The sequence below is a fragment of the Pseudorca crassidens genome, chromosome 15, assembly GCF_039906515.1.
Source record: "Pseudorca crassidens isolate mPseCra1 chromosome 15, mPseCra1.hap1, whole genome shotgun sequence".
Classification (NCBI taxonomy): Eukaryota; Metazoa; Chordata; class Mammalia; order Artiodactyla; family Delphinidae; genus Pseudorca; species Pseudorca crassidens.
Window position 1 is genome coordinate 63,888,970 of NC_090310.1, and position 26,170 is coordinate 63,915,139.

General features: G+C 50.3%; 1 protein-coding gene across 1 annotated transcript; it reads right to left on the bottom strand.

Moving 5' to 3' along the window:
* Nucleotides 1–3: 3 nt before the first annotated feature.
* Nucleotides 4–26,115, bottom strand: SNTA1 (syntrophin alpha 1). Its single transcript, XM_067707838.1, has 8 exons — nt 25,719–26,115; nt 22,344–22,529; nt 7,617–7,821; nt 4,262–4,469; nt 3,982–4,112; nt 1,605–1,801; nt 706–893; nt 4–621 (listed from the first exon to the last, which is right to left on the bottom strand). The coding sequence occupies exons 1-8, from the start codon at nt 26,026–26,028 to the stop codon at nt 529–531; spliced, it is 1,518 nt and encodes a 505-aa protein (XP_067563939.1). The 5' UTR covers nt 26,029–26,115; the 3' UTR covers nt 4–528.
* Nucleotides 26,116–26,170: the final 55 nt, after the last annotated feature.

The following is a 26,170-nucleotide window of genomic DNA, read 5'->3' on the forward strand; positions in this document are numbered from 1 at the left end:
GGGCCAGGCTGCCTATGTACTCACAGGCTGTTTATTTATCCGAGACTAAGGATGAGAGAGAGAGGATGAAGAGAAAAACCAGATGCCTCAAGGTGGTAGAGCTGATGGGAGAAATGAACAGAAAGGCTCCTCCTCTTTCTCTTGACACAGACCCCAGGGAACTCCAGCTTCAGATGGGGCCTCTGGGGACAGTTTAGGGGCCCCTGGGAGGCCTGGCAGTTGTCAGCTAGGGTCAAGATCCCCAGAGGGGCAGGTCCCGGGCTCGGAATGGCTTCTGCGTACACAAAATATCTCTCCACAAAAGGCACTGGTGTGGGTGGGGGGAGCAGCAGGGAGGCTACCACATCACTGGCAGGATCCACTGTGTCCTGAGTCTGGGTCCCAGCCTCTCTCAGGGGCTGGGTCTCTGCCTCCTTGTTCCTTTCCTCTCCCTTCCCTCAGCCCAGTGGTAAGCAGGCAATCAGCGGAGGGCCAGGTCAGGCCATGTGGTGGACACCCCCTCTTCAGGGCTAATGCATCTGACGACCTCTAGGCTAAGAGCCCCAGACGGGTGACTTTGGCCGAGAGGAAGGAGTGGATGATGAAGACCATTGTTTTGGGGCATGAATGCAGGTCCAGCTGCTGCAGGGTGGACGGAGAGAAGGGTCAGGAGCCCCATCCAGCCTGGTCCCCCGGACAGCATCACCCCCCAGCCCCTCCACTCACAATCTCTCCTTCAGCGCCCCCGAAGTCCAGGAAAAGGAGACTGGCACCATCGTCGGAGGACATCTGCAGCTTCTCAAAGGGTTGTCGGAGCAGCACAACTTGGGCCGCACCTGGCTCAGCCGCCCACAGTGTGAAGCCTTTGTCAATATGCACAGAGAGGCTGCAGGGACGGCCGTTCCATGTGCAGGCTGTGGGGAGGGTGTGGGCATGGGCACAGCGACACCTCAGAGACCGCAAGCCCTACCTCCAATCCCCACTGGCAGCTCCAAAAGCGGAACTTGAATGCCACTGGAGGTGGGAGGCTCACTGTCAATGCCGTTTGTACACCCACCCTGTATAGAGTCACCCACACTCTGAAATACAGAAGGATGAGCAGGCAGAAAACCTATACCCCACTTCCAGTCCCACTGCCAGCAGCCAAGGTGGTTTAAGGGGGAGCTTCAACTCTGCTTTGGACAGGAGGCCCACTCCCTATAAAGGCATCAGCAGACCCACCAAGCATGGCCTTTGGAGACCTTAGAGGCCTGTAGACTTGCCCAGTTAAATGTGAATTTCAGATAAGCGATGGATCATTTGGACATACTTAGACCAAAACATTATTTGTTGTTTTACCTGAAATTCAAATCTAAGTGAGTGTCCTGTATTTTTTCTGGCAACCCTACTCCAAGTGCCATCTCTCACATCCTCACCAGCAGAGTCACAAAGTCGGCACGAGAAAACCCCTGGGAAAAGTCTCACTACCTACCAGGGCACCTGCACATCCAAAACAGAGGGCCCTCAGAGACCCCAAATCCCACTCTCTCTCCCCCTCCTGAAGCACCCTAAAGAAGGAAACTTGAATGCCCCTGGGGATAAGAGGTTTGTTACCAGAAAGGCACTCCCAGATCCACCCAGCCCACCTGTCGACACCTCCTGCACACCCTCAGCAGCCCGGTGACAGCCATCCACCAGCTGGCGGGTCCAGGCAGCCAGCTCCTGCGGTGACTCCACGCTGAACAGGTGAGTGTCCACACCGTGGCGCGTACCCGTGCGCAGGGCAAAAGAGAGCTCTGCATCGTAGGACAAGGAGCCCTTGGAGGGGCCTGAGTGCACCAGCCTGGGGGCAGGGGGCAGAGGGCTAAGCATGAGGCCTCAGGCAGCAGGGAGGTAGTTCTGGGCCACGAGGGTGGTTACCTGGGAAGGGACCCTGCGACTCCTTTACCACCTAATGTGGGGACAGGACTTCCAGACAGCCACTGATTGACTCACAGGAGACCATCTCCTGCCACCCTTCCCCTTGCCCCCTCGGCTCCAACTGTTCTGATGTCTTCAGACATGCCAAGCACACTCCTGCCTCAGCACCTCTGCGGTTCCCCTGCCGAGCACACACTTCCCTGATTATCTGCATTGCTCTCTCCCTTCAGACCTTTGCTCAAGTGCCATCTCCTCTGAGAAGGCTTCCCTGACCTCTCTGTCTAAAGTGGCACCCCTCCCTATCACCCACTAGCCTTACTTTTCTTTATGGTACCAGAAGTTATAATTACTTTTCACTGTTTTGGTTGGCTTTTGTCTTTTTCTCCAGAATATCATCTAGGGTACAAATTTTTGTCTAATTGTTCGCCACTATATTCCCAGCAACTAAAACAATGCCTGACATATAGTAGGTGCTCAGTAAACATTTGTGACCTGAATTAATGAATCACTTAATTAGGCAGGCAATTCATGACCTGCTTATCCCTGGTAGGCAGCAGGCTCCTGACACGTACGCCAGAGCCCAGCCCAGAGTGAGGAGACATGGACAACAAGGGCCGAGACCCCGCAGCTTGACTCTCACTTGCTGTGTAACCTTGGGCAGTTCAATGCCCCTCTCTGGGCAGCAGACCCCAGAGTTCTGTTCCTTAGCCCTCTTTGCTCCTCACTCCACATACTTTCTCTCGTAGCTTCATTCCCCCTTGGAGCTGCTTCTGATACCCAGTCCCCTACTTTGCAGCCCTAAACTACAGACCCACAAGTCTCCAAGTTTCCTACCCAAGCTCCCTACCTGTCCCTCACACACTCTGGACTCAACTCAGCGTCTTGCTCTGACCTCCTCCCTTTGCACTCCCACCCCCAGTCCCACTGCTCCCCCAGACACAAGCTCCAAACCTCCCATTCATCCATTCATCCGGACACCTCCCTCACCCTCCCCATCTGGTGAGTACTAAGCCTGGTTAATTTTACCACCCATGTATTTTCCAATGCAAATGCGGCCTTGCTTCTCCATCTGCTGCCTCCACCCACCTCCACCAGCTCTCCTGCATGACTGCTCCCATCCACCCCCACCCCCAGCATATTTTCCAGATGGCAGCAACATGGATTCTTTTAAAACACAACCCAGGGCTTCCCTGGTTGCGCAGGGGTTGGGAGTCCGCCTGCCGATGCAGGGGACACGGGTTCATGCCCCAGTCCGGGAGGATCCCACGTGCCGCGGAGCGGCTGGGCCCGTGAGCCATGGCCGCTGGGCCTGCGTGTCCAGAGCCTGTGCCCCGCAACGGGAGAGACCACAAGGGTGAGAGGCCCGCGTACCGCAGAAAAAAAAAAAAAACACAACCCAAAGAGCCACCTCACTCCCAGGCTCAAACTGTTCAACTCTGCCCCAGCTCTTAAGATAAGGCTAACATTCCTTAACCAGCCAATAGAGGCGCCGCAAGATCAGGCCCTGCCAACTCCCTGCCTCCCCATTTCCTGCAGAGAGTCTACAAACTGGTTACAGCACACGCACAGCTCCATGAACGTGTGAGAGCCCTTCATGCCTCTGTACCGTTGACTATGTTGTTCCCTCTGTGTGAGATGCTTTTCCAGCCTTTCTTAAATAGCAAACTTCTACTCATCTGTCAAAGTCCAGCTCAAATGTCACCTTCTGCCCGAAGACTTCCCCCACCAGGCCAGGTAGAGTTAAGTGGTTCCTACAACTCTGCATCCTAAAGTCTGTTCCCGGGTCAGTCTCCCCTGCCAGGCTGGGGACTCCCTGAGGGCGGAGCCTCTGGGGGCTCTATGTCTCCTGAACCACACAGCACAAGGTTGGGCAGAGTAGGCATCAATGAATGAGTGACTGGTGGGACCTCATATCCTTCTGTTCCAAGCCCCCATTTTACAGATGAGGAAACCAGGGCCCAGACAAGGCAGAGACTCGCTTCAGGCCACCTGGGGCATAACTCAGGGCAGGATAGGGCTGGAATCCCCAGCTTCTGAGGTCCATCTAGAGCATCACTCCCCAAGCTCTGGGTGGGACACACAGTCCTGCCTGTCCGCAGATACCTGGTGGTGATGAGCGGGGCAGTACGGGCCGGCCGGCTCAGGGCCTCACGGGTCTGGGGGAGACAGCAGTAGAGGAGCAGCTCCTTTTCGGTCAGCAGGGCCAAGGTGGGTGCTGTGCCCCCACTGGGCAGCTGCAGGGGGCAAGGCAGCAGTGAGGAGGGACGGAGAGGGGAGAGGTCAGAGGGCCAGGGAGGGGTGAGGCAGTGAGGGGCAGTGGGATCTGGGTCAGCTCCAGGACAAGGGAAGAGTGGGGAGGATAGGTCCCGGGCCCTGCAGGCACCTGCTCAGTCAGCCAGCCGATCTGCTTGATGTCCTGGCTCCCGGCTGTGCTGGTGGCTGACAGCAGCGCCTGCAGCTCGTCCTTGACCCAGGGCATCAGAGCGTTGACCTGGGCTTGGATGGCAGCTGCCCACGACCTGGCGCTAGCCTCATCCTTAGCCCTCAGGAAGAGGGTGTCCCGGCCATCTGCTGAACAGATCTCCAGATACCTGCAGGCACAAATGAGGTACAGGGGAGGGCCCGTCCACTGGGCTGCAGGTACCCAACCCTGAAATCTGGCCCAGGAAACCCCATTTACCACAAAACCAGAAGAAACCACAGGGGATGTCCATGACAGAATCAGGAGCGACACTCGCTGCAGGGCTCCAGCCACAGTTGTTGGAGCCTCATGGGGCTTATCTATCTTATCTCAGGATAAGAGACTATCTCACACACACACACATAGGCATATACACACAAACACACACACTCAAACATGTGTGACGGGGGCCAAAATTATCACTGTGCGAGGATTCATGATTTTGCCCTGTCCTCCTGGTTTCTAAGGAGAAGGACTGTCTTGCTGGGCCATCTCCCAGGTTCTCCTTTGTGGTACAGAACCAAAGTAACGCACTGACGGGGTAGGGGTGTGGACACAGCAACTGAAGAGGCTTGGTAGCCTGAGATGGTCTACATAAAAAGAGGTGGGGGGCAGGGAACTTCCCTAGCAGTCTGACGCTTAGGACTCCATGCTTCCGATGCAGGGGACACGAGTTCGATCCCTGGTTGGGGAACTAAGATCCGCGGTGTGGGGAAAAAAAAAAAAAAAAGAGCTGGGGAATGGAGAAGGGAAAAGGGCAGGGAGATAAAAAGCCACACAGGTAAGTGTGGGGGAAAGGTTTCAGGGAGGTACAAGAGGAGTTAGTGACAGGGAGAGGACTTTCAAATGTTCTGTGGGGCATTAAAGATTCACTCCCCTTTGGCTTTTCTGTAAACAGTGAAGTGGGTCAGAAACTGGAGAACGGCTCACACACATCCATTCCAATGCCCTCCGCCTCTGCCTTCCTCCACTACAGAGCTCCCTTGCAGCTAGCCCTGGCCATCGACCCAGTTCTGACCGATGAGAGAGACAAGGCTCTGGGGAGGGTGTCCCTTCCCAAATGAAAGGTAAAGCGTTCCCAGCTGTGGTAGTTAGTTTCCAAAGGTGGCCTCCACCAAATTCATCCCTCCCTATACACACGGTGCACCTCTCTCATCAAGAGGTGAAGCTTCTTTCTCCTCTACTTGGCCTCGTGACTTGGTTTGACAAATAAAATGCGGCAAAAGTGCCATTCCGGCATTCCCAAGCCATCATGAAATCCAACTAGCCCGAGGCCACCCACCTTGAGAAGAACAAGCTAGCCATACAGAAAGCTCATACGGAAAGCGGAATGCTTAGCCAGCCTCCAGCTGTTCCAACCACCCCAGCTGGCACGTGGGTGAAACAGCCATCTTGGACTTCCATGCCCAGCAGATACCACATAGAACAGAACTGGCCAGCTGATCCAGCCCAGATTACAGAATTGTGAAAAATAATAAACTGTTATCTTCTAAGCCACTAAATTTTTGGATGGCTTGTTATGCAGCAATAGAACAAAATACCAGGAGAAAAGTTCCTTTGTCCTTTGCCTTCTTCCTGTCTGGAATATGGACACATGCTTGGAGATGCAGCCACCATCCTGCTTCCAGGAAGAAGAAAATCCACAATAAAGATGGCAGAAGGGGAATTCCCTGGCAGTCCAGTGGTTAGGACTCCGCACTGTCACTGCCAAGGGCACGGGTTCAATCCCTGGTCGGGGAATTAGAATCCCACAAGCCATGTCATGCGGCCGAAAAAAAAGTATTTTAAATAAAAATAAAAAAAGGAAGCTGGAAGCCTGATGCCTTGAGGGCATTCTTGAGCAGCAACAGCAGCCTAAACAGCTGACCGCTGGACTTCTTTTTAAACATGTGGAAAAATTAACTCTTCACTTATTAAGCCATTTCGTGCTGGGGTTTCTGATACTTGCAGCCCAATGTAATCCTAACACTAAGTAAAAGTTTGAAATCTTTTCCATTACATTTTGGTTACCAGATTGTGTTCCTTTGACTGGGATATTGTGCTGATATGGAAACCCAGTTATATTCAAGTTACACATATGTACACAAATCAGGCACATGTACATACATGAGTATACACATACAAATATTAACACATATGCACAAATCTACACCCCTGCCTGTGCAAATGCTCACATATACCCACAAACGCTTGTATTTAAATGCCATCTACATGTAGACATACATAGAAATATAGGTACACACATGCTTCAGGTGATGTCTGGGATCAGGCTGGGATCCACAATTAACCTAAAGTTCTATGAGTCTCAGGAAGGACTGACACCACCTCACCTTCACCCAACACACAAGGCCCCTTTAGTGGAGCACCTGTAAGTGACTTGTGATTCACTAGTTCTTGCCTCATGGGGGCAGGCTGGGGCTGGGGCAACAAGCAGGGCCAGGAGATACGGATGCTGAACATTAATCAGCCCTTCAGGGCAATGCTGGGCATTGGCCTGGCACTGAAGCTCAGCTGTAACTAGGACCCACAGCACAAGCCTTTCATGCCCAAGCCATATACACACCACCCCAATACTGCACACCGCGTTTAATCAACATAGACTGCATTCACCACCATCATCACTCAAGCACCTGAAGCTTCTGAAGCAGAGAGGGCTACCTGGAAACGAGGCAAGCTCCATTCCTTCCAGGTTGTGTGATCTTGGGCAGGTTACTTTCTCTGTCCTCATCTACAAAATGGGGGTGAAATAATAGGACTTTGCCTGTAGAGTTGCTGTGACAGTTAAGTCGTGCGTGATAAACACTCAGTAATGTTGGCTGGTATCAATCTTATCATCAGTGTTAAAGGCTGCGCAGATGTGAGGGATGGTAACCTTCCACGGCCCTGACACAAACGTTACCAGACATCTCAGAACCTCAGCAGAGTTGGAAGAGACTTGAGGGGATCACTGAGTCCGACATCCTTGTTTCACAAAGGGGAATCTAAAGGTTAGTGAGGAAAAGGGACTAGTTCAAGGAGAACCAAGACTGGAATCCAGGGCTCCTTGGCAGACCAAGTTCCTCCTCAGATGTGAACTGCCCAGAGGGAGAAGAGAGAAGCAAAGCGCACTATCATCCCCATAACTTCACCCTTGCATCCATTCAACAAACATTTCTTAAGCACCTACTACATCTGTGCATCGTGCTTGCCACTTTGCAACACAAGGGAATCTTTCCTTTGGCCCCACTACCTAACACGAGGGCATGTCTGTCTGAGTTGCCCCCTACGCCAGGCTTACCTGGTCTCCGGGTCAGTGGGGGTGCACCTCCTCGAGACATATGCCATCTTCAAGGACATGTGTTTGGCATCATGGAGGTCCCGGGGTGGGAGGCCAGGGGAGGAAGGCTGCCGCTGAAGGGGTGAGGCAGGAGGCGAGTCCCAGCCAACCGAGGTCCCACTGGCAGAGTTCTTGAAATATGGTGAGACCTCTTTCATGTACTTGACTGGTTAGGGGAGAGGTCAGCAGTTACCACTGTGACATGGGCTCCCACGAAGCACACATCACAATTGTCACTAATTCATTAAAAGTTTAATTTATGTCCACTATCACTATCCTCCTCTAGGCTAAAGTCTCGGACAGGGAAGCATGGTAGAAAATTCTGGATGCATGCCACCATCCATCCTCTCACTTTTCCCTTGGTTTATAGACACATGGCCACTTGGAAGAAAGACTACATTTCCCAGCCTCCTTTGCAGCTAGGTGTGGCCACATAACTAAGTTCTAACCACTTAAGTGTTTAGAGCTTCAGGATGGCTGCTTAAAGGGAATGGGCAACAGCTGCAGCAAGGCAGTGAGAGGACACCGGGAGTCAGAAGATGTGACTGCTCTGTCACTGTCCCATTGTTTGCCTCTATCTCTTCAGTCTTCTCATCTGCAAAAAGGAGGGGCTGCATGAGATAGTCCTATGGTGGAGGCTGCTAATTTTCCTCCAAGATAGTGATAAACTTCCATCTTAAGACTTCATTTTCTAGGTTCCCTTGCAGCTATAAGTGCCCATTTGACCAAGTCTGGCCAATAGGATGACAGCAGAAGAGATGTGTGCAGCTACCAAGTTCTGCCCATTAAAGAAAGGGGCACGCCCTGGTCCAGGAAGATCCCACATGCCGCGGAGCAACTAAGCCCGTGTGCCACAACTACTGAGCCCATGTGCTGCAACTACTGAAGCCCACGTGCCTAGAGCTGCAACAAGAGAAGCCACCGCAATGAGAAGCCCATGCACCCCAACGAAGAGTAGCCCCCGCTCGCCACAACTAGAGAAAGCCTGCGCGAAGCAGCAAAGACCCAGTGCAGCCAAAAATAAATAAATAAATAAATAAATAAATAAGTAAATAAATAAGTAAATAAATTTAAAAGAAAAAAGAAAGGGGCACGCCCTTCCTTTCCCTGTCTTTTCCCTTGACAGGTTGAGCTGGCTAGAACACAGGCTGGTGGGGCACCATCTTGACCAGGAGAACATGAGCCACACTCTAAAAGGCTGACTAACAAACAGAAATAAATGGATGCTGAGACTCTGGACTGCCATGTCAGACTTGAACTGTTACATAAGAAAGCAAGGAGCCTCTATTATATTTAAGCCATAGTATTTTATGGGGATCTGGTTACAGCAGCACAACTTGTACCCTAACCAATATGATGTCTAGAGGCCCTCTTAGCTCTGACCAGTCATCACTGAGTGAGTATAGTGGACTCCTTCTAGAATAGCATTGTCCAACAGAGACAATGATTTCTATGATTATGAAAACGTTCTCTGTATACACTGTCCAGCACAGTAGCCACTAGCCGCATGTAGCTATTGAGTACTTGAAATGTGGCTGGTGCAAAATTCAGAGGAACTGAACTTTTAATTCAGTTCCTCTGCCCAACTGACCCATAAAGTCATGTTCTGACATGTGATCCTGCTCTCCTGGCTATGTTAGCTGGACCAGGGGTCAACCCCTTACCCACACTAGGCTACCCAAATTGAGACTGTTGAGAGATCCTACACTAATGTCTTGAACACACTTGAAAGCTATAGGGGCAACCACCTTCTGCAGTGAGGACAGAGAAGAGGAGAGAGCTAATTTGTAGGGAGAGAAAATCAGTGGAGATGCATGTTGAGAGACAGAGGGAAAGCCCTGCCAGGCATCTGCTAATGTTCTGGTTTCTGATACTACTCATTTAGAAAGTCAGACTGCCATTCCAACAGGAGTTATGATATTTGCAACCAAAAGAGTCTTGACTGGGGCCTGGATTCAATGCCTTTTGACAAAAGGAAGATGTCAGTAACAAAGGGCAGCTAGAAGTGAAAGGCAACATGATGACAGAGTTGATCTGAGAAGAGCTTGGTGGGAGAAGAGTTTCAGAGACAAGTCAGTTTTCTTGAGCACCTAATATGTGCCAGGTGTTGGACTGGCTCTAGGTAGGACTGGGATGGTAAACATGTGACACTTGAGCTACCACTTGTTTATCCCTTGCTCAAGGAAGCCATCACAAATCAATCATAGTGTTCTATGGCAGCCATAACCAATCAATTAAAGCTAACTGATAATAAAACATTTTGGCATTCTTATTCTATCAATTAGTTGAGTTTGGCTGCAAATAATAGAATATATGATAACAGTGCCTTAAGCAATAAAGATATTTATGATTTCATGTAACAAGAAGTCTAGAGGAAGGCAATTTCAGGATTGGTTCAGTGGCTCAATGACATTGGATCCTGGATAGGCCTCTCTGCCATTGGATCTCTGCCATTCTCTGGCCTTCCCCTCATGACCACAGGATGGTTGCAACAGGCTCAAGCTAATCATTCCTTACATGACAAAACCCAAAGCAAGAAGGGAGGAGGCAGGCAGAAAAAGGGCTGTCTCCTCACATCTCCCTCTTATCAGAGAGGTAAATATTTCCATGAAGCCTTATATCTCATTGGCCTGACTGGGCTGCATGCCAACTTCTAGCAAATCATTAGTAAGAGTGAATAGTCATGATTTATTTAGACCAATCACAATTCAGCCTCTAGGGCTGAGCATATTCCCACCCAATTAAATCAGGCTCTGGTAGCATGGAAGAAGGGGAAATGGTTGGAAGACAGACAACCAGTAGTGTCTGCCACATCTGTCCCAGCATCTGGACTGTTCCCAATTCTGATGAGCAGCAGTCTCCTATCTCTAAAATGAGCTGCTAGAAGGACAGTGTGTACATCAAAGTGGTTAAAAGTCTTGCCCGAGCACTGGTCTCTCTTCTCCCAGCCAGGCTGTCCCCTCTGCTGCCCTACTGAATAGTACCTACGCCTGCTAGCCCTTGGGCAGCCTCTCTTCCTCTCCTCTCAGCCACCTCTACTCCCATGGCCATCTGGCTTGCTAGTCATCTGATGTCTGCAGTCAAGGCCCAGTCAGTATGCTCTGCCTGTGAGCGGACAGACCAGGAAGGGGTGGGGAAGCAGTTCTTGGCCCAGCTCCCTGGAAGAACCACATAAGAAGCTATTTCTGTTGCAGGAGACTGGCCCTGAGGCTCAGATAGGATCCAAGGCAAACAGGGGTGAAAGTGAGAGGGAGTTACAAGCCCTATTGGGGTTGGAAGAGAAGTTATATTGAAAACAAGAGCAGATTTTTTTGAGAGAACTAAGCCTAGGTCTGAAGATTGGGAACTAAGACTAAAAATGACTCATCCTCACCATTACAGCAATGACTTACCCCAGGATTATGTCTCAAGGGGTGATAGAGGTGGGACACATCACAGCCTACCTGACAGCCAAACCATTCCCCTACTTTTTTTTCTCCTTGCTAACAGAATCCAGAGCCCCAAAGGCTGGGCTTCTCCCCAGCCCAGGGGGAAAATCTTGACTGGTCAAAGCAAATCATGATCATTCCATCCCTCTTGCTTGTGATTAGCTTAGAAAGGGGCAGATGATACAATTCTGTCCAATGAGCTGTGAGGGAAAATATACTCCCTTCCCTTCCTCTTTAGCCTTTAGAAGTTGCTGGGAGGGGGGAGTTGGTCCTAAACCGATGATAGTCACTTTGACCCCAGGATTGGGGTCCACACACTGAGGATGGTGAATCCTTAAATTAATCCACCCTGGAGCCATGCTGACTTTATGTATTCTGGAAGAAAACGTATTTTCTTCAATGTTTAAACCTCTTTGAATTGGGTTCCTGTTACTTGCAGACAAAAGCATCCTAACTAATACAGCACCCACCCATTCCCCCCACTCCAACTCAGGCTGCAACTGATATATCTCCCTACTATAATTAACTACGTCCCTCCCCTGCTCAAAGCCATGCTCTGGCTCCCTGCACTCTTCACCCAACTGCAAGGCTCTCCAGGACCTGAGCCCTGCCTACCTTGCTGACTTTACCTCCTGCCACATCCCCAATCTCGCTCTCTAATCCAATTATACTGACCTCCTCAGAGCTCTCAGAAGCTGTAGGAGCTTCCAAATGCCTTTAAAAATGCAGTTCTCCCTGCACAGAATGCCCTTAGTACATGGTTTGGAGACAGGCACTCTAGGATTTGAATTCCAGCTCTGTCTAGCTATGTGATCATGGACAAGGTAATTCACCTCTCTGGCCCTCAATCTGCATAATGATGTCTACCTCAGAGAGACGTTATAATTAAATAAGATGATATAAAACATATGACACAGGTTCCGCCCACACTTAGAACTCTGCTGTGATTTTGTGTGTTCGGGCTGTCTCTCGCACCAAACTGGGAGCTCCTAGAAGACAGAAACCAGGCTTGATTCGAACCCAGAGTCAGTGCTCTGTGAATGGAGAAATGAACGCCAGGGCAGGACAGGTTCATTCAGCAGGCGGGAGAAGGTGCCACAGCCCAGAAGGTCCTGGCTCAGCTCAGACATCGCCTCTCTAGGAAACCTTCCCAGATACCCGCTCTGGAACCTCCACGCCCACCACCTCTGCAGTCCCCTAGACCCCACTTCCCTATGTGTCCATGTGGGAGTCCGTGTTCTCCTCCAGGCTGGGAGCACTGTGAAGGCAGGGACCCTGACTGACTCGTCTCTGTACCCGCCAGAATCCAGCAGGGATCTCTGATGCTACGTGCTCAGCAAATGAATATTTGTCACCTTTGAAGCCAGAGAAACTACCAGAGGCCCTGCTCACCCAGGCCGTCCCAGAAGTGGGTCCTCCTTCTCCTCTCCCACAGGAACATGCTATAGATGGACAGCACACCAGCTGGTGTCTGAAACACGGCTTGCATTTCACCAACCAATCAGCCTGTCCCAGAGTGGGGGCGGGGTGCTGGGGCCCCCAGAGTGTGGCCATAAATAGCCCAGCTCGGAGGCCTCCTCCCTGCTCTGATTTCTGCCTGAGTCACCCAGCCAGGCAGGGCGGGGCTGCCCAAAGGCAGTGTCCTAGAGAGCTGAGGGCAGGACCATGACCCTGTGGCCGGCATTCTTGAGACCCCAAGGATAGACCCAACTGGTGTCCACACCCTCCCCAGCCAAACCTCTGGCCCAGGAGCCTGGTAAAGCAGATACGTGGGCCCTTCCTCCTCAGGAAAGTTGAAACAGACACAGGACACCCTGCCCCTTCCAGAGGCCCCGACTGCCAGCTCTGCCAAGGAGCGAAGCCAGCCCTGACCCCAAGGAGCCAGGAATAGATTCCACTAGAAATGCAAGGAACAGAGGCAAGGCAGGACCATTTGCCTGGCCCAGGACAATTGGGAGGGAACATATGTGTTGCAGAGAGAAGGGGATACATCTGTTCTGGCTCAACACAGTATCCCCAGTACTTATCCCAGTGCTCAATAAATGTTTATGACTGAACGTTTTGGCTTTGAGTCTTGGCTAAAGCCTGTCCCCTAAGCTCAAGCTGTTCCTTGTCTGTTCAGTGGGTGCTCATTTACTTGCCCCTGCCTGAAATTACATGATCTATCCATTTGCTTACTAGTCTACAGCCTCTCTCCTCTAACCAAAATGTCAGTTCCATGAAGGCAGGGACATGTTTCCTTGCTTTTTAGGATATCCCCAGCATCAAGAATAGTACCTGACATATACCTGGTAATCAGTAAATAAGAAATGTGTTAAATAAATGAATATTGACAAGCCTGGGGCTTCTCAGGATGGAGACAACATTGAATTGGGCTCTAGAGTGAGGCAGGCTTGGGTTTAACTTCCTTGCTCTGTGACCCTGGACAAGTGACTTGACTTCTGTGAGCCTCTACATCTTCATCTTTATAATGGGAGTAAAATATATCTATCTCCTAACATACTGAGATTCAATGCTTGTAAAGCACTTTGTCCTGCCTGGCATAGAATAGGTCTTCAATAAATAGCAGTGTGGTTATTATTTCTGCTACTATTCTTAGTATGACAGTATAAGGGGATGAGCACAGGATGTCATGACAGACAGACAGACAAAGACTTCAATCCAGGCCCTGACGCTTACTCTCCGGCCTTGGCAAGTCCCACAGTCTCTCTGAGCCTCAGTTTGCTTGCCTATATAATTGGCACTGATATGCCAGCTTTCTGAGTAAGGCATTGTGAGGATTCAAGTCCAAGTTTCCCACCTGCCCACCCAGGATGCTGAGGAGAGGACTTGGCATTCCAACGGGCTCTGGATGATCTTTGAGGTCCTGCTGGTCCAGCAAGGCTGGACTATATATACATAGTTCCCAGCAACTGGCAGGCCTTGCAGCAGAGCTGCCTGAATTGCCACACTCTGGGGCATAAAATCTGACCTTCCACACCCTTGTACCGTATAGGGGGCACCATCTATCAAGATCCTAAAGGCACATGAACACTTTGAACATGCAATACCCTTTGCAGGAATCCCCTTCAGATAAACGTTCACAGGTGCATAGAGGGGTCATGGCATCATTGTCTATGGCACAAGAGGCTAGGAGCAACTTGAATCCCATGAATAGGGGTTGCTAAATACAAGAAGTGAGCTCGGGACTTCCCTGGTGGTCCAGTGGTTGAAAATCCGCCTTCCATGCAGGGCACGCGGGTTCGATCCCTGCTGGGGGAACTAAGGTCCCACATGCCATGGGGAAACTAGGCCCACACGCCATCTCACAACTAGAGAGAAGCCCGTGAGCTGCAACAAAAGATCCTGCATGCCAACGAAGATCCTGCGTGCTGCAACTAAGACCCAATACAGCCAAATAAATTATTTTTATTTTTAAAAGTTGAGTTCCTGGCAGACCACTCAGTCCTGTTCACGGCTACATCCCCAGTGCCTTACATCGAGTCTTGGCATAGAGCAAGGGCTCAATAAATATTTGTGAGACGAATGTCTGAATCCCAATAATGGGATATTATGCAACCATTTAAGAGAATGAGGACTTGCCTGGTGGCACAGTGGTTAAGTAAGAATCCGCCTGCCAATGCATGGGACACGGGTTCGAGCCCTGGTCCGGGAAGATCCCATATGCCACAGAGCAACTAAGTCTGTGCACCACAACTACTGAGCCTGCACTCTAGAGCCCACGAGCCACAACTACTGAGCCTGCGTGCTGCAATTACTGAAGCCCACACACCTAGAGCCCATGCTCCGCAACAAGAGAAGCCACCACAATGAGAAGCCCGCGTACTGCAACGAAGAGTAGCCCCCGCTAGCCGCAACTAGAGAAAGTCCACATGCAGCAACAAAGACCCAAACACAGCCAAAAATAAATAAATAAATTTATTTTTAAAAATAAAAATAATAAACAGAATGAAACAGAGCTACATGTGCTGAGTTGGAAAGAGGTCCTCAACTTGCTCAATGATAAAAACAAATATGGAAACCTTTCTCTGGAAGTGTGTGAAAATATTAGCCATGGGTATGAGAAGATAATTGCTTTACACTCTCCTGTTTGTTTTTTTTTAATTAAGGATATATTACTTTTCACATTTTTTTTAAACTCTGTTTTTCAAAAATATACCGTCAGGGTCTGGGGAAGGGGCGGCAGGTGCCATGTTGGGCCACAAAGGTGGCAAGAAGCCCCTGAAGGCAATTCAAGCAGAAACAGAAGAAGGAGCAGAAGAAACTTGAGGAGCTAAAAGCGAAGCCCCGGGGAAAGGCCCCTGACCACGGGTGGAATTAAGAAATCTGGTAGGGACTTGCCTGGTGGTCAGTGATAAAGACTCCGCCCTACAATGCAGAGGACACGGGTTCAATCCCTGGTCAGGGAACTAAGATCCCACATGCCGCGGGGCAACTAAGCCCACGCATCACAACTACTGAGCTCGCACAGAGAGCTGCAAACTACAGAGCCCACGCGCCCTGGAGCCTGCGCACCACAACTAGAGAGAAGCCCGCGTGCCACAACAAAAGATCCCACATGCCTCAACAAAGATTCCGCATGCCGCAACTAAGACCCGATGCAGCCAAAAATAAAATTAAATAAATAAAAAAGTAATAAATAAATCTGCAAAAAAAGGAAATCTGGCAAAAAGTAATCTGCTCCTTGTGTCTGAGGCAATGATGATCATTAATTCCATTCCTGTTTAAACATCTGGATTCTCTGCCATAACATCTGTTGCCACCTACAGCTAGAATGAAGTGTTGTCTTGGAACATACTGTACATTTAAGAATAAACTTTTGTTAAAAACAAATAAAAGGGCTTCCCTGGTGGCGCAGTGGTTGAGAGTCCGCCTGCTGATGCAGGGGACGCGGGTTCGTGCCCCAGTCCGGGAGGATCCCACATGCCACAGAGCGGCTGGGCCCGTGAGCCATGGCCACTGAGCCTGCGCGTCCGGAGCCTGTGCTCCACAACGGGAGAGGCCACAACAGTGAGAGGCCCGCGTACCGCAAAAAAAAAAAAAAAAAGAATCTGCCTGCCAAGAGCAGGGGACACGGGTTCGAACCCTGGTCAGGGAAGATCCCACATGCCACGGACCAACTAAGCCCCTGCGCCACAACTACTGAAGCCTGCGTGCCTGGAGCCCGTGCTCCACAACAAGAGAAACCACCGCAATGAGAAACCCGTGCACTGCAACGAAGAGCAGCCCCCACGTGCCGCAACTACAGAAAGCCCGCATGCAACAAGGAAGACCCAACGCAGCCAAAAAATAAATTAATAATTAATTAATTTTTTTAAAAAAATTTAAGAATATGGGTTTTGACATCTGACAGATCTGACCTCAAATTCCATCTCTGCCCCTGTGTGACCTCGGGCAAAAGCTTCACCTCTCTGAGTTTCAGTGTTCTCATCTGTAGAATGGAATGAATAATGTACCTTGAATCATAAGAGTGGTTTTGAGGATGCAACGAGAAAGCATATGGAAGGCACCTAGCACAGTATCCAGCACACTGTAGGTGCTCATTAAACAGCAGACATACCATCACTATCATTAACATTCTTATCATTATAATTTCCACCACCACCACCAGCAGCCAAGCTCACATAGCTAATCAAGGCCAAAACCTGCCTCCAGAGCTCCACAAGCATTTTAATCAAAGATCCAGGGAACAGGCCAGGACTGAATTAAGCCAAGTTTTGTCTGTGGGGAATCACATGGCCCTAAGCCGTATGGGTGTGCAGCCAAATTAATGTTTTCTTGAGAACAATGATTAGAACAACAGGTCTTTGCAGCCATGGGAGGACTGGACGGGGGCTCCATTCATGCCTCTGTTCCCAGAACACAGGTCCCTCAGGCACCTCTCAGGCACAGCATCACTCGGCTAAGCTGCATGGAGTGGCCTCAAATTAGCTGCATCCATTAATAACATCCCACTTTTGACAGTGGTGATGTATTGAGCCAAATTTCAGGCAGGACACTTGGCAGTGCCCATCTCCCAGGCGATGAGCTGGCAGGGGCCTGGCCTTGGAGTTCTGAGGACTCACAGTGGAAACTCTCAGGGATCAGTCAAGCCCAGCTTGAGCCTTAAGCCCCATCTTAAACATTTAGGAAAGTGAACTGCAATTGAGGAGGTTAAAGGCAAAGTAGAAACGGTCAGGGATGTCCCCTAGGTGATCATTCCCCCCAAACTCACCAACATCTAATGTGTGCTGGGCTTGGTGCCAGGCTTGGGGCTCTGAGGCAAACTACACATGACTCCTGCCTGCAGAGACCTTCAGGTTTACTGGAGAAAACAAAAATGCTGCTGCTGATGTGATGACGACAAAGGTTGACGTTTATCAAACGTTTACTGTGTGGAATTGTGCCATAAACCTCAAATGCATTGTCTCATCCTTATAAATAGCAAATAAAATAAATGAGTGCCTACTTATGCACACTGGTCCCAGCATGTTACATGCATTATTTTTTTATGTTGCAAACAACTACGAGAGGTAGGTATTATCCAAGGCAGAGTCAATAGTGGCCTCTGCAATCAGACAGACCTAGTTTTGAATTCTGAGTCAGCCAATTTATTAGTTGTATGTCTTGAAGAAAGTTATTTATTCTCAACAAATCTTGGTGACTTTGTCTGTAAAACAGGGATTATAGCAATTCCTACTACTCTCTGTGTCTTTTATGTACATGCTACTCTATGCCTGTATCTTTTTTTTTTTAATAAATTTATTTTTTGGCTGCGTTGGGTCTTCGTTGCTGTGCGTGGGCTTTCTCTAGTTGCGTTGCTATGCGTGGGCTTCTCATTGCGGTGGCTTCTCCTGTTGTGGAGCACCGGCTCCAGGCGTGCGGGCTCAGTAGTTGTGGCTCACGGGCTTAGTTGCTCCGTGGCATGTGGGATCTTCCCAGACCAGGGCTTGAACCTGTGTCCCCTGCACTGGCATGCAGATTCTTAACCACTGCACCACCAGGGAAGTCCCATGCCTGTATGTTTTAAAAGCCTGATCTTTGTGTGGGGTGAACCTTCTCTACTTTGTACAAAGTACTAAAATTGGCTTTATTCATTTTTGTCCTTTAGTATTATTTTTTAATGCATCACAGGCTCCCTGTTACCTGTGTCTTGTCAGCCTCACTGCAGGTGGAGGGAGGGGAGGCATTTGGCTGTCCCTCCCTTTTCCCCCAGGCCTGGTCTCCAAGGGCCCAGGCTGGCCCTGCTTCCAGATCCTTGCACACAATGGGCCTCTCTAAGCAGCAGACAGAGGCGTGTTGGCTGTCAGCTTGGGCCCAGACTCTGGTCACAAATACTATATCACAAATACTAAATCGCTATAGCTGAGAATAGGCTCAAGACACTTGTGCAAACTCCTGCCCTCAGAGAGGAAAAGGTCTAGAAGGCAGGCTGGGGTTGCTGATACCCAGCTGAGCCCCTGACTTAGGCCAGGGAAGTAGGGTTCTGGCTGGCAACTGCAGTTTGCTAGTGACATCTTTTCTTCTAGGATGTTCTCAGGAAGCTCTGTACCCAACAAGCCCCAGACCTCAGGAAAGATGCCCAGCTGCCCTCCCAAGTTCACATCCAAAGGACAGGCCATGGGCCCTTGGAGGTGGTCTTAGAAGTGGGATGAGGGCAGGGAAGTTCTGAACAATGTGACCAGTGATTGGGTGCTTGGGAGGATCCTAAGCCCAGAGAGGCTTCCAGGAGCTCTGGCTCCAGACTGGGGCAGCTGCCCAGTCTCCACAAACTCCCCCAAATCTCAAGGACCAGTCACAACCCAGCATCCTAGATCCCTCATGTCTTCCAGGCTTTTCAGATCACCCGTGCGATTCAAAGAGTCTTGACGCCAGTGCTCGCCCCCACTGGGTGGAATTACCTACTTTTACAAGCCTGCTGGAGAGCAGCTCAGACAGAGACTTCAACTAAGAAAAAGCTGGGAAAAAACTAACATGAAGGCTACAACCTCGAGACTCCTCTTTTTATTCAAACCTGCTTAGGTCAAACCACCACCATCTCCCTCCTGCTCGTGGCCCCAGCCTCTTTGTTGCCATTCTGCATCTACTGTTGCCTCCCTCCAAACCAGGTTGATGCTGTAAAGCCCAGAGCTGACCATGTGAGCCTCTGCTGAAAACTCTTTAACCACTCTGTTTCCCTCCAAATTCCTTTAGTCTGGCACTCAAGGCCCTGCAGAAACTGTCAGTCTGAATAGCCCTCTCTTTCTCCACTCCCTTCCTCACACCTAGGCTCAGATAAAGCTGAATTACTTCCCAGGCAACTCCCCAGGTAAGTCAAGTCATTTCACCCCTTCGTGGTTTTGCTCACACAGCTCCCCTTCCCAGAATGCCCTTTCGCCACCCCATACCCACATCTGCTTATTGTTCATAAAGTGCCAGCATCCCCTCCTCCAGGAAGTCTTTCCTGACCACCGGCCTCCTCCAATCCCTGCGCAGACCCCATCTCAGCACCTGTGACAGGATGGTGATCTGGTAGGTTTGCTCAGCTATCTGCCCCACGAGACTGAGAGTCCCCTTGAAACCACTGAGTAGAGCAGTACAAAGGGAGGAGGAGAGAAAGAGAAAGCAGGAGAGGGCTGTCATCCAAAAGGGAGGAAAAATACCAGAAGATTATAAACAACTTTATGCTGAGAAATTTGACAATTTAGATGAAACGGACAAATTCCTTGCAAGACATAAACTACCAAGAAAAGAAAAAAAACAGATCATCTAAACTGCCTTATTAAAGACATTAAAATTGGGAATTCCCTGGCGGTCCAGTGGTTAGGACTCCGCACTTTCACTGCAGGGGTCCAGGGTTCAACCCCTGGTAGGGGAACTGAGATCCCACATGCTGCGCAGTGTGGCAAAACAAACAAACAAACAAACAAAAACCTTTCTATAAAGGTAGCTTCCCTGGAGAATGCTACCAAACATTTAAGGAGGAAATAATACCAATTCTGTATAAATGCTATGGGACAGGAGGGGAGTCACTAACATTTATAGAGTGCCTACCTTGTGCCAAATCCTATGCTGGGCAAGAGGCAGGCCAGGCTCCATCCAGCAGCCTGGGGCAGCGTTTGCCAAGGAAAGCTCTTGCCCTATGAAAAGTCTTAGAGAACATAAGTGCTGGAAACCCTCAGTCCTGGGATGTTACACATGGTATTTCTCTTCCCTACTCTATGTGCAGCAGACATTGCTAATCAATTCCAGCTCCTTTCTGCTGAGTCCAGATAAGACCTCCCAATCTTTCCAAATATGGAACTCTCAGCAGCCACCAAGGAAGCTAACACTCAAAATGAAAGCTGTTGGTCATCTCTGATCTAGCTTAACCCCAACAGATATGAAAACTGAGCCCCAGAGAAGACGAGGGTCTTGCCTAAGGCCAGATTAATTACAGAGCAGACAGGATTTTAGACGCTGATTTTTAAATAGTTTGTGTGGAGAAGACAGTGTTCATATTTTGTCTCCCCCACTCACTGGTGGGCTCCTTCAGGAAGGGCCGGGTCTGCTTTAGCTTCTGATCCAATGCTCTGCAAATCAGGTACATAGTAGGTCTCTGGAAATGCTTCTTGGCTTTAGTGAGGAAGGAATGGAGTAAATGAGGTAGAAGGCTTGGGTATTAGCCCCGAAACCAGGAGACGCTTCAAACGTCTAACACTCAGAGATGCTACCCTCTCAGAATGATCCACACTGAGAAGGCAGATAGAGACATTCTTTACTTAAAGATGAGGAGGTGAAGGGGACCTTGGTGTGGATCAGAAATGTGTCTACAGTAGAAATTTTACCATCCATGGACTAAACTTTCAAACAGAAGAGACTAAAAGAGCTTTTCAAGTCAACCAAAATATGACATTTTGATGAATTTCAACTGTTTAAACTGCATTACTGGCTATAAATATCAGAGTGATGAGGCATATGGGAGGGAAAGTCTCCTATATCCATATCATTAATGTGTGATCTTGTTATTTAATTTTGCTGTTAAAATATGATTGATATACTTAAGCTTTTAGGGACCAATACTGCAGAGTCAGCTTTCAGTATATATTTTTAAAATGCAACAGTAGCATTTAAATAGACACACAGTACATTTAAATAGATAATAAAATGTAAAAATAAAATAAAACAAAACAATAGAGAATTTAGGTCAAGAATGCCAACGATCACCCAGGGATCCAGAGCCTGTTTGTCTCTGTGGCCTCTGGAGACCTCTTTGGGGACACAAAGGCAACCTATCAGGATCTGGGCCTGGGGCTCAGCTCCGCAGCTTCACTGGCCATGGCATTCTCCATCAGCCCCCGCCACCTCCGTGTGCCTGTTCTGGGCCAGGAGCCAAAGACACATTCTTCAGGCCCCCATGGCTTCCGGAACTGAGAGAGTGGAGTTTTTCTGGGGGTTTGGTTTTTGGGTTTTTTTTAACATCTTTATTGGAGCATAATTGCTTTACAATGTTGTGTTACTTTCTGCTGTATAACAGTGAATCAGCTATATGTATACATATATCCCCATATCCCCTCCCTCTTGCATCTCCCTCCTACCCTCCCTATCCCACAGAGTGGAGTTTGATGAAAAGGCTGAGCAGAGCAGAAACCTCCTGACAGAGCTGGCAAAAGGCAGAAGTTGGGACCACCCCAGCAAGAGACTGTAACAACCTATGGGAAACTGAGTCCCGGAGAAAGCCAAGGTCTCATCTAAGACCACACAGTGACGGGATAGTGGAGGGGAGCCACCAAGTCCCCCCCGCCCAAAAATAATACTCCTCTCTGAGCCTAGCTGGAAGTATTTGATGTCCTGCTACATAAAGGCCAAGTCCCCTCCCAAAGCAAGATGGGTCTCAGGGTTTTAGGAGAACTCAGAGTTGAGAGCTCCCCTGGCTCCTCAGGAAAGAATCTTAGCCGCCCCTTTGCCAGTCCCCGCCCTTCTCTTCCCCTGAGTCACTCACTGGGTGGCAGATCCTGCCTGCCATGGACCTTTTGTCCAACTTCCACAACCCAGTAAGGCAGAAGTTACATCCCTGCCCTACAGATGAGGAAAGTAAGGCTCAGGGGAATGAGGTGACTCGTCCAAGGCCACAGAGCTAGGGAGTGGGAGAGAGGAAATGAAAGCCAGGTCAGCCTGGCTCTGGGCCACCGCCCTTGCTGTCTCAAGGCAGATCCCCAAGTTCTGTTTCTGTTTTCAACCCTGCCCACCTCCCAGCCCACACTGCATGAGGCCTGGGGAAGATAGGGGAGAACTGAACACCCCTGGGGTCCCCAATGCTTACCCTCAAGCACCACCTCTTTGCCTGTCTTCTTTAGGACTTGCACTGCCTCATCATGGGTGGCAGAGGAAAGGTCTTCCCCATTCACGGACAGGATGGCATCCCCTACAAAGAGGGCCTCCGTCTGGTCGGCTGCCAGGCCCTTGAAGATCTTGGAGATGAGAATAGGCATCTTGTTCTCTCGGCCCCCTGCACAAGCACGGAAAGAGAAAGAAACTGAGGCAGACACTCCAACACTTGCGAGTCACATCGAGGCAAAATTATTTCTGAAGGTCTCTCACCGTGTCCAAACCAGTGCTGGGAAATGGGGAGTGGAGAGTAAAGAGAATCTCAGAAAACAGCCTTAGAAGTTAGGACACTAATAACACTTGCAAGTCATTTTCTAGATTTATAATGTTATAATGTATCTTTTGGTTAAATGCTTTGGGTGTTCACCAGTGTTTGAGTAACTTACAAGGTGCTTCAGAAACTTTTTTCTTATTTTATTTTGGATTTTAAGCAATTTTCCCATAATGGGGGAACCCACTGATAGCCTCTAATCAAGAATAAAGACAGAGGGCTTCCCTGGTGGTGCAGTGGTTGACAGTCCACCTGCCGAGGCAGGGGACACGGGTTCGTGCCCCGTCCGGCAAGATCCCACATGCCACAGAGCGGCTGGGCCCGTGAGCCATGGCCGCTGAGCCTGCGTGTCCGGAGCCTGTGCTCCGCAATGGGAGAGGCCACAACAGTGAGAGGCCCGCATACCGCAAAAAAAAAAAAAAAAAAAAAAAGAATAAAGATAGAAGTCAGCTATTGCTATGGCCACGAAGGATCTCTTTAGCAATCAGAAAGCTTTACAACCTAGGATCCAGGCTAGAAACCAAGGCCTTAGAGTCTAGAGATTTCAAAAGCCTATCTGGGGACTTCCCTGGTGGTGCAGTGGTTAAGAATCTGCCTGCCAATGCAGGGGACATGAGTTTGAGCCCTGGTCCGGGAAGATCCCACATGCCGCAGAGTAACTAAGCCCGCGTGTCACAACTACTGAGCCTGCAAGCCACAACTACTGAGCCCACGCGCCACAACTACTGAAGCCTGAACGCCTAGAGCCCATGCTCCGCAACAAGAGAAGCCACGGCAATGAGAAGCCCACGCACCACAACAAGGAGTAGCCCCTGCTCACCACAACTAGAGGAAGCCCGCGCACAGCAACAAAGACCCAACGCAGCCAAAAAAAAAAACCTAATACATTTTACCACATTGCTTTATTTCTAAATTCTTGAATGTCCTTTTAAAATCAGAAACAGTAATAACACCATGCTAAATGCTTTCAATCTTGTCTCGTTGCATCTCCACAACACCCCAGTCACACAGGCATGCTCAGATTCCTACTGGGAAAATTGAAGTGTAGAGAGAAGCCCCTTGCCCAAGGTCACCCAGCTGGTTAGCGGCAAAGCCAGTATTTGAACCTAGGTCTCCTGGCTCCAGAACCAACACTCTTAACTCTATGGTAGACTACAAGTCAGGCCCTCAGGTATCATACTAGTGCTCCATCCTCAAAGATGAGGAACAAGTGGCCCAGGTCATAATTCCAATGTCACCCAACAAACTGGTGGCAGAAGTAGGACTGGAATGCCTCTCCAGACCCCCACACAGGCCCAACAGTTTGTTCATTGCACCACACAGAGCATGAGACCTAGGAAAGGAAGGAGTTTCTATTTATATCTATCTGCCCTCTTCTGCCTGAAATTAGGGACTTCAGTTCAGTTTGAATCCATGATTATTCTTGGATGCCTGGGCTGGGCTGGACCCTAAAGGAAAGGTCAACGTCGCAACAGGAGCCCAGTCTCCATACATGAAGAACTGAATGGAGCTGGTATTCCCCTGACACCTCCAAAAAGTACCCCTACTCCCACCTGGAAGTATGACGCTAGGAGGTAACTTTATGTGACCTTGGAAAGTCCCCCTCCTCTCCAAGACTCAGTTTGTCCATCTGCAAAATGGAACTCTGTGTGAACTCTAAGTTCCTTCCTGTTTTAACACATTGAGTGTACAATTTCTGGATTGATCTGTTGCCCTATCCCATGCCGGAGTTTGAAGGCAAAACTGGTGCCCACTCCCTGGCTTTCCCATTTTCCCCTTTTAGATCCCTTTGGTTGGCTGCGTGGAAGTTTGCCCTTCCATGGGGAAGAACCGACTCCTCTGGACACTCTCTAGGGGCCTCATAACTGAGGTTCAAATCCCAGCTCTGTCGCTCACTGACTGTGTGACCCTGGGAAAACCATTTTACTTTTCTGAGTCTCAGTTTCTTCACCTACTAAATGAGGATTATGCTTCCTACCTTTTAGTACTTGTTGCCAGGATGAAGTGGATCATGAGCCTAGAGTACTGGGCACAGCACTTGGCACACAGTGGTAGCCAAGTCACCACCAACCCCACCCCTTCAGGAAGGAATGGTGAACCCAACAGCTGGGGTGTGCAGTTTTTTTAGCACGAGGTTAGCTACTTTGGGAGTCTCTCGTGACCTCTATTCTTCCTCTCATCTAACAGCCATAATTCTCCAGGCACCTACTATGTGCTGGCAGGGTGAGTACTTTGGACTCCTGTTTTCATAGAAACATCCCAATTCTACCATTACCCTCATTATATAGTTGAGGAAACTGAGGTCCGGAGATGGGAAATGACTTGTCTAAGTTCACACAGCTGATTCTGGACTTCAGTCTGGGTTGCCCCCTAAAGAAAGCTGTCAGTACCGGGGGCTGAGAGCCCACCTCAATCCTGTGGAAGGTGGAAATGGTCAGATCAGGAAACTCAAACCCAGCTGTTAGGGCTCTTCACCTAGGTCCACAGCCTTTCTAGGTCCTCAGATTTCTAGGTCCTTTCTGGCCCCCTGTCTGTGAGCCCAGCCCAGCTGGCGCCTCCAGCTAGTCTCCAATCTCCCCACCAGCCATGCTTCCTACTCCAGGCCTTACTCCTCCCTCCCACCTCGGTTGTGTCTTGAAGACTTCCCCCTCCCTGCCCTAGTAGCACCCCAGGCCTCAGTCTCCTTTCTCCATCCTTTGCTCTCCTGGGGTCCCTGTTGTTCTTGATCGCCATGCAACCCTAGACTAGGCAACCAGTCTCAGATCTCTTTGCCTCCACACAGAACTCCCCACTCACACGTGTCCTTGGTGAGTCCCCAACGCCCTCCGCACCTGTGCCTTCTGACTGAGACCTCAAAGCCCTCTCCGACCTTGGTGCTCCTGGTGCCCTCGGTTCCCTCTGTCCTCTCAGACGCCCTTACCCCCCAGACAGAAGCCATCCAACTCCATGTCCTCAATACGCTGCCAGCCCCCGCGACCTCTGCGCCCTCGGCGGTCCCACAGACACCACGACCCGTGCGCTCGGTGGCCCCGCGCCCACCTTTAATGCTGATACCCAGCCCGCCGGCGTCGGCCTTGCGCACCGTCACGCGGCGCCGCTGGAGCAGCAGCGCCTCCGGCAGCGGCGGGGACTTGGCGCCCGGTTCGGCGGCGCCGTTCAGCTGCGCGGGCTCCGGCTCCCGCTGGGCACCGGGCTCCGGGCCGGGCTCGCCATCGGCGGGGCTCACGGTCAGCGCGTCCTCCTCTAGACTGAGCAGCACCCGCTGCCACCGGTCGCCTCCAGCCCCCGAGCCCGCCCCGGCGCGCAGTTCCAGCAGCCCGGTGCGCGGGGCACGCCTGCCTGACGCCATCTTCGCCTCCGAGCCCCCGGGCCGCCGCGCTCGCCCTGCCCCGCAGTGCCCGGCCCGCTCCAACCCAGCGCCTAGGGCGGAGGGCGGGCGGGGCCCGGCTGGGCCAGCCGCCACCCTACCACTGGCCTCCGGGGGTGGAGCC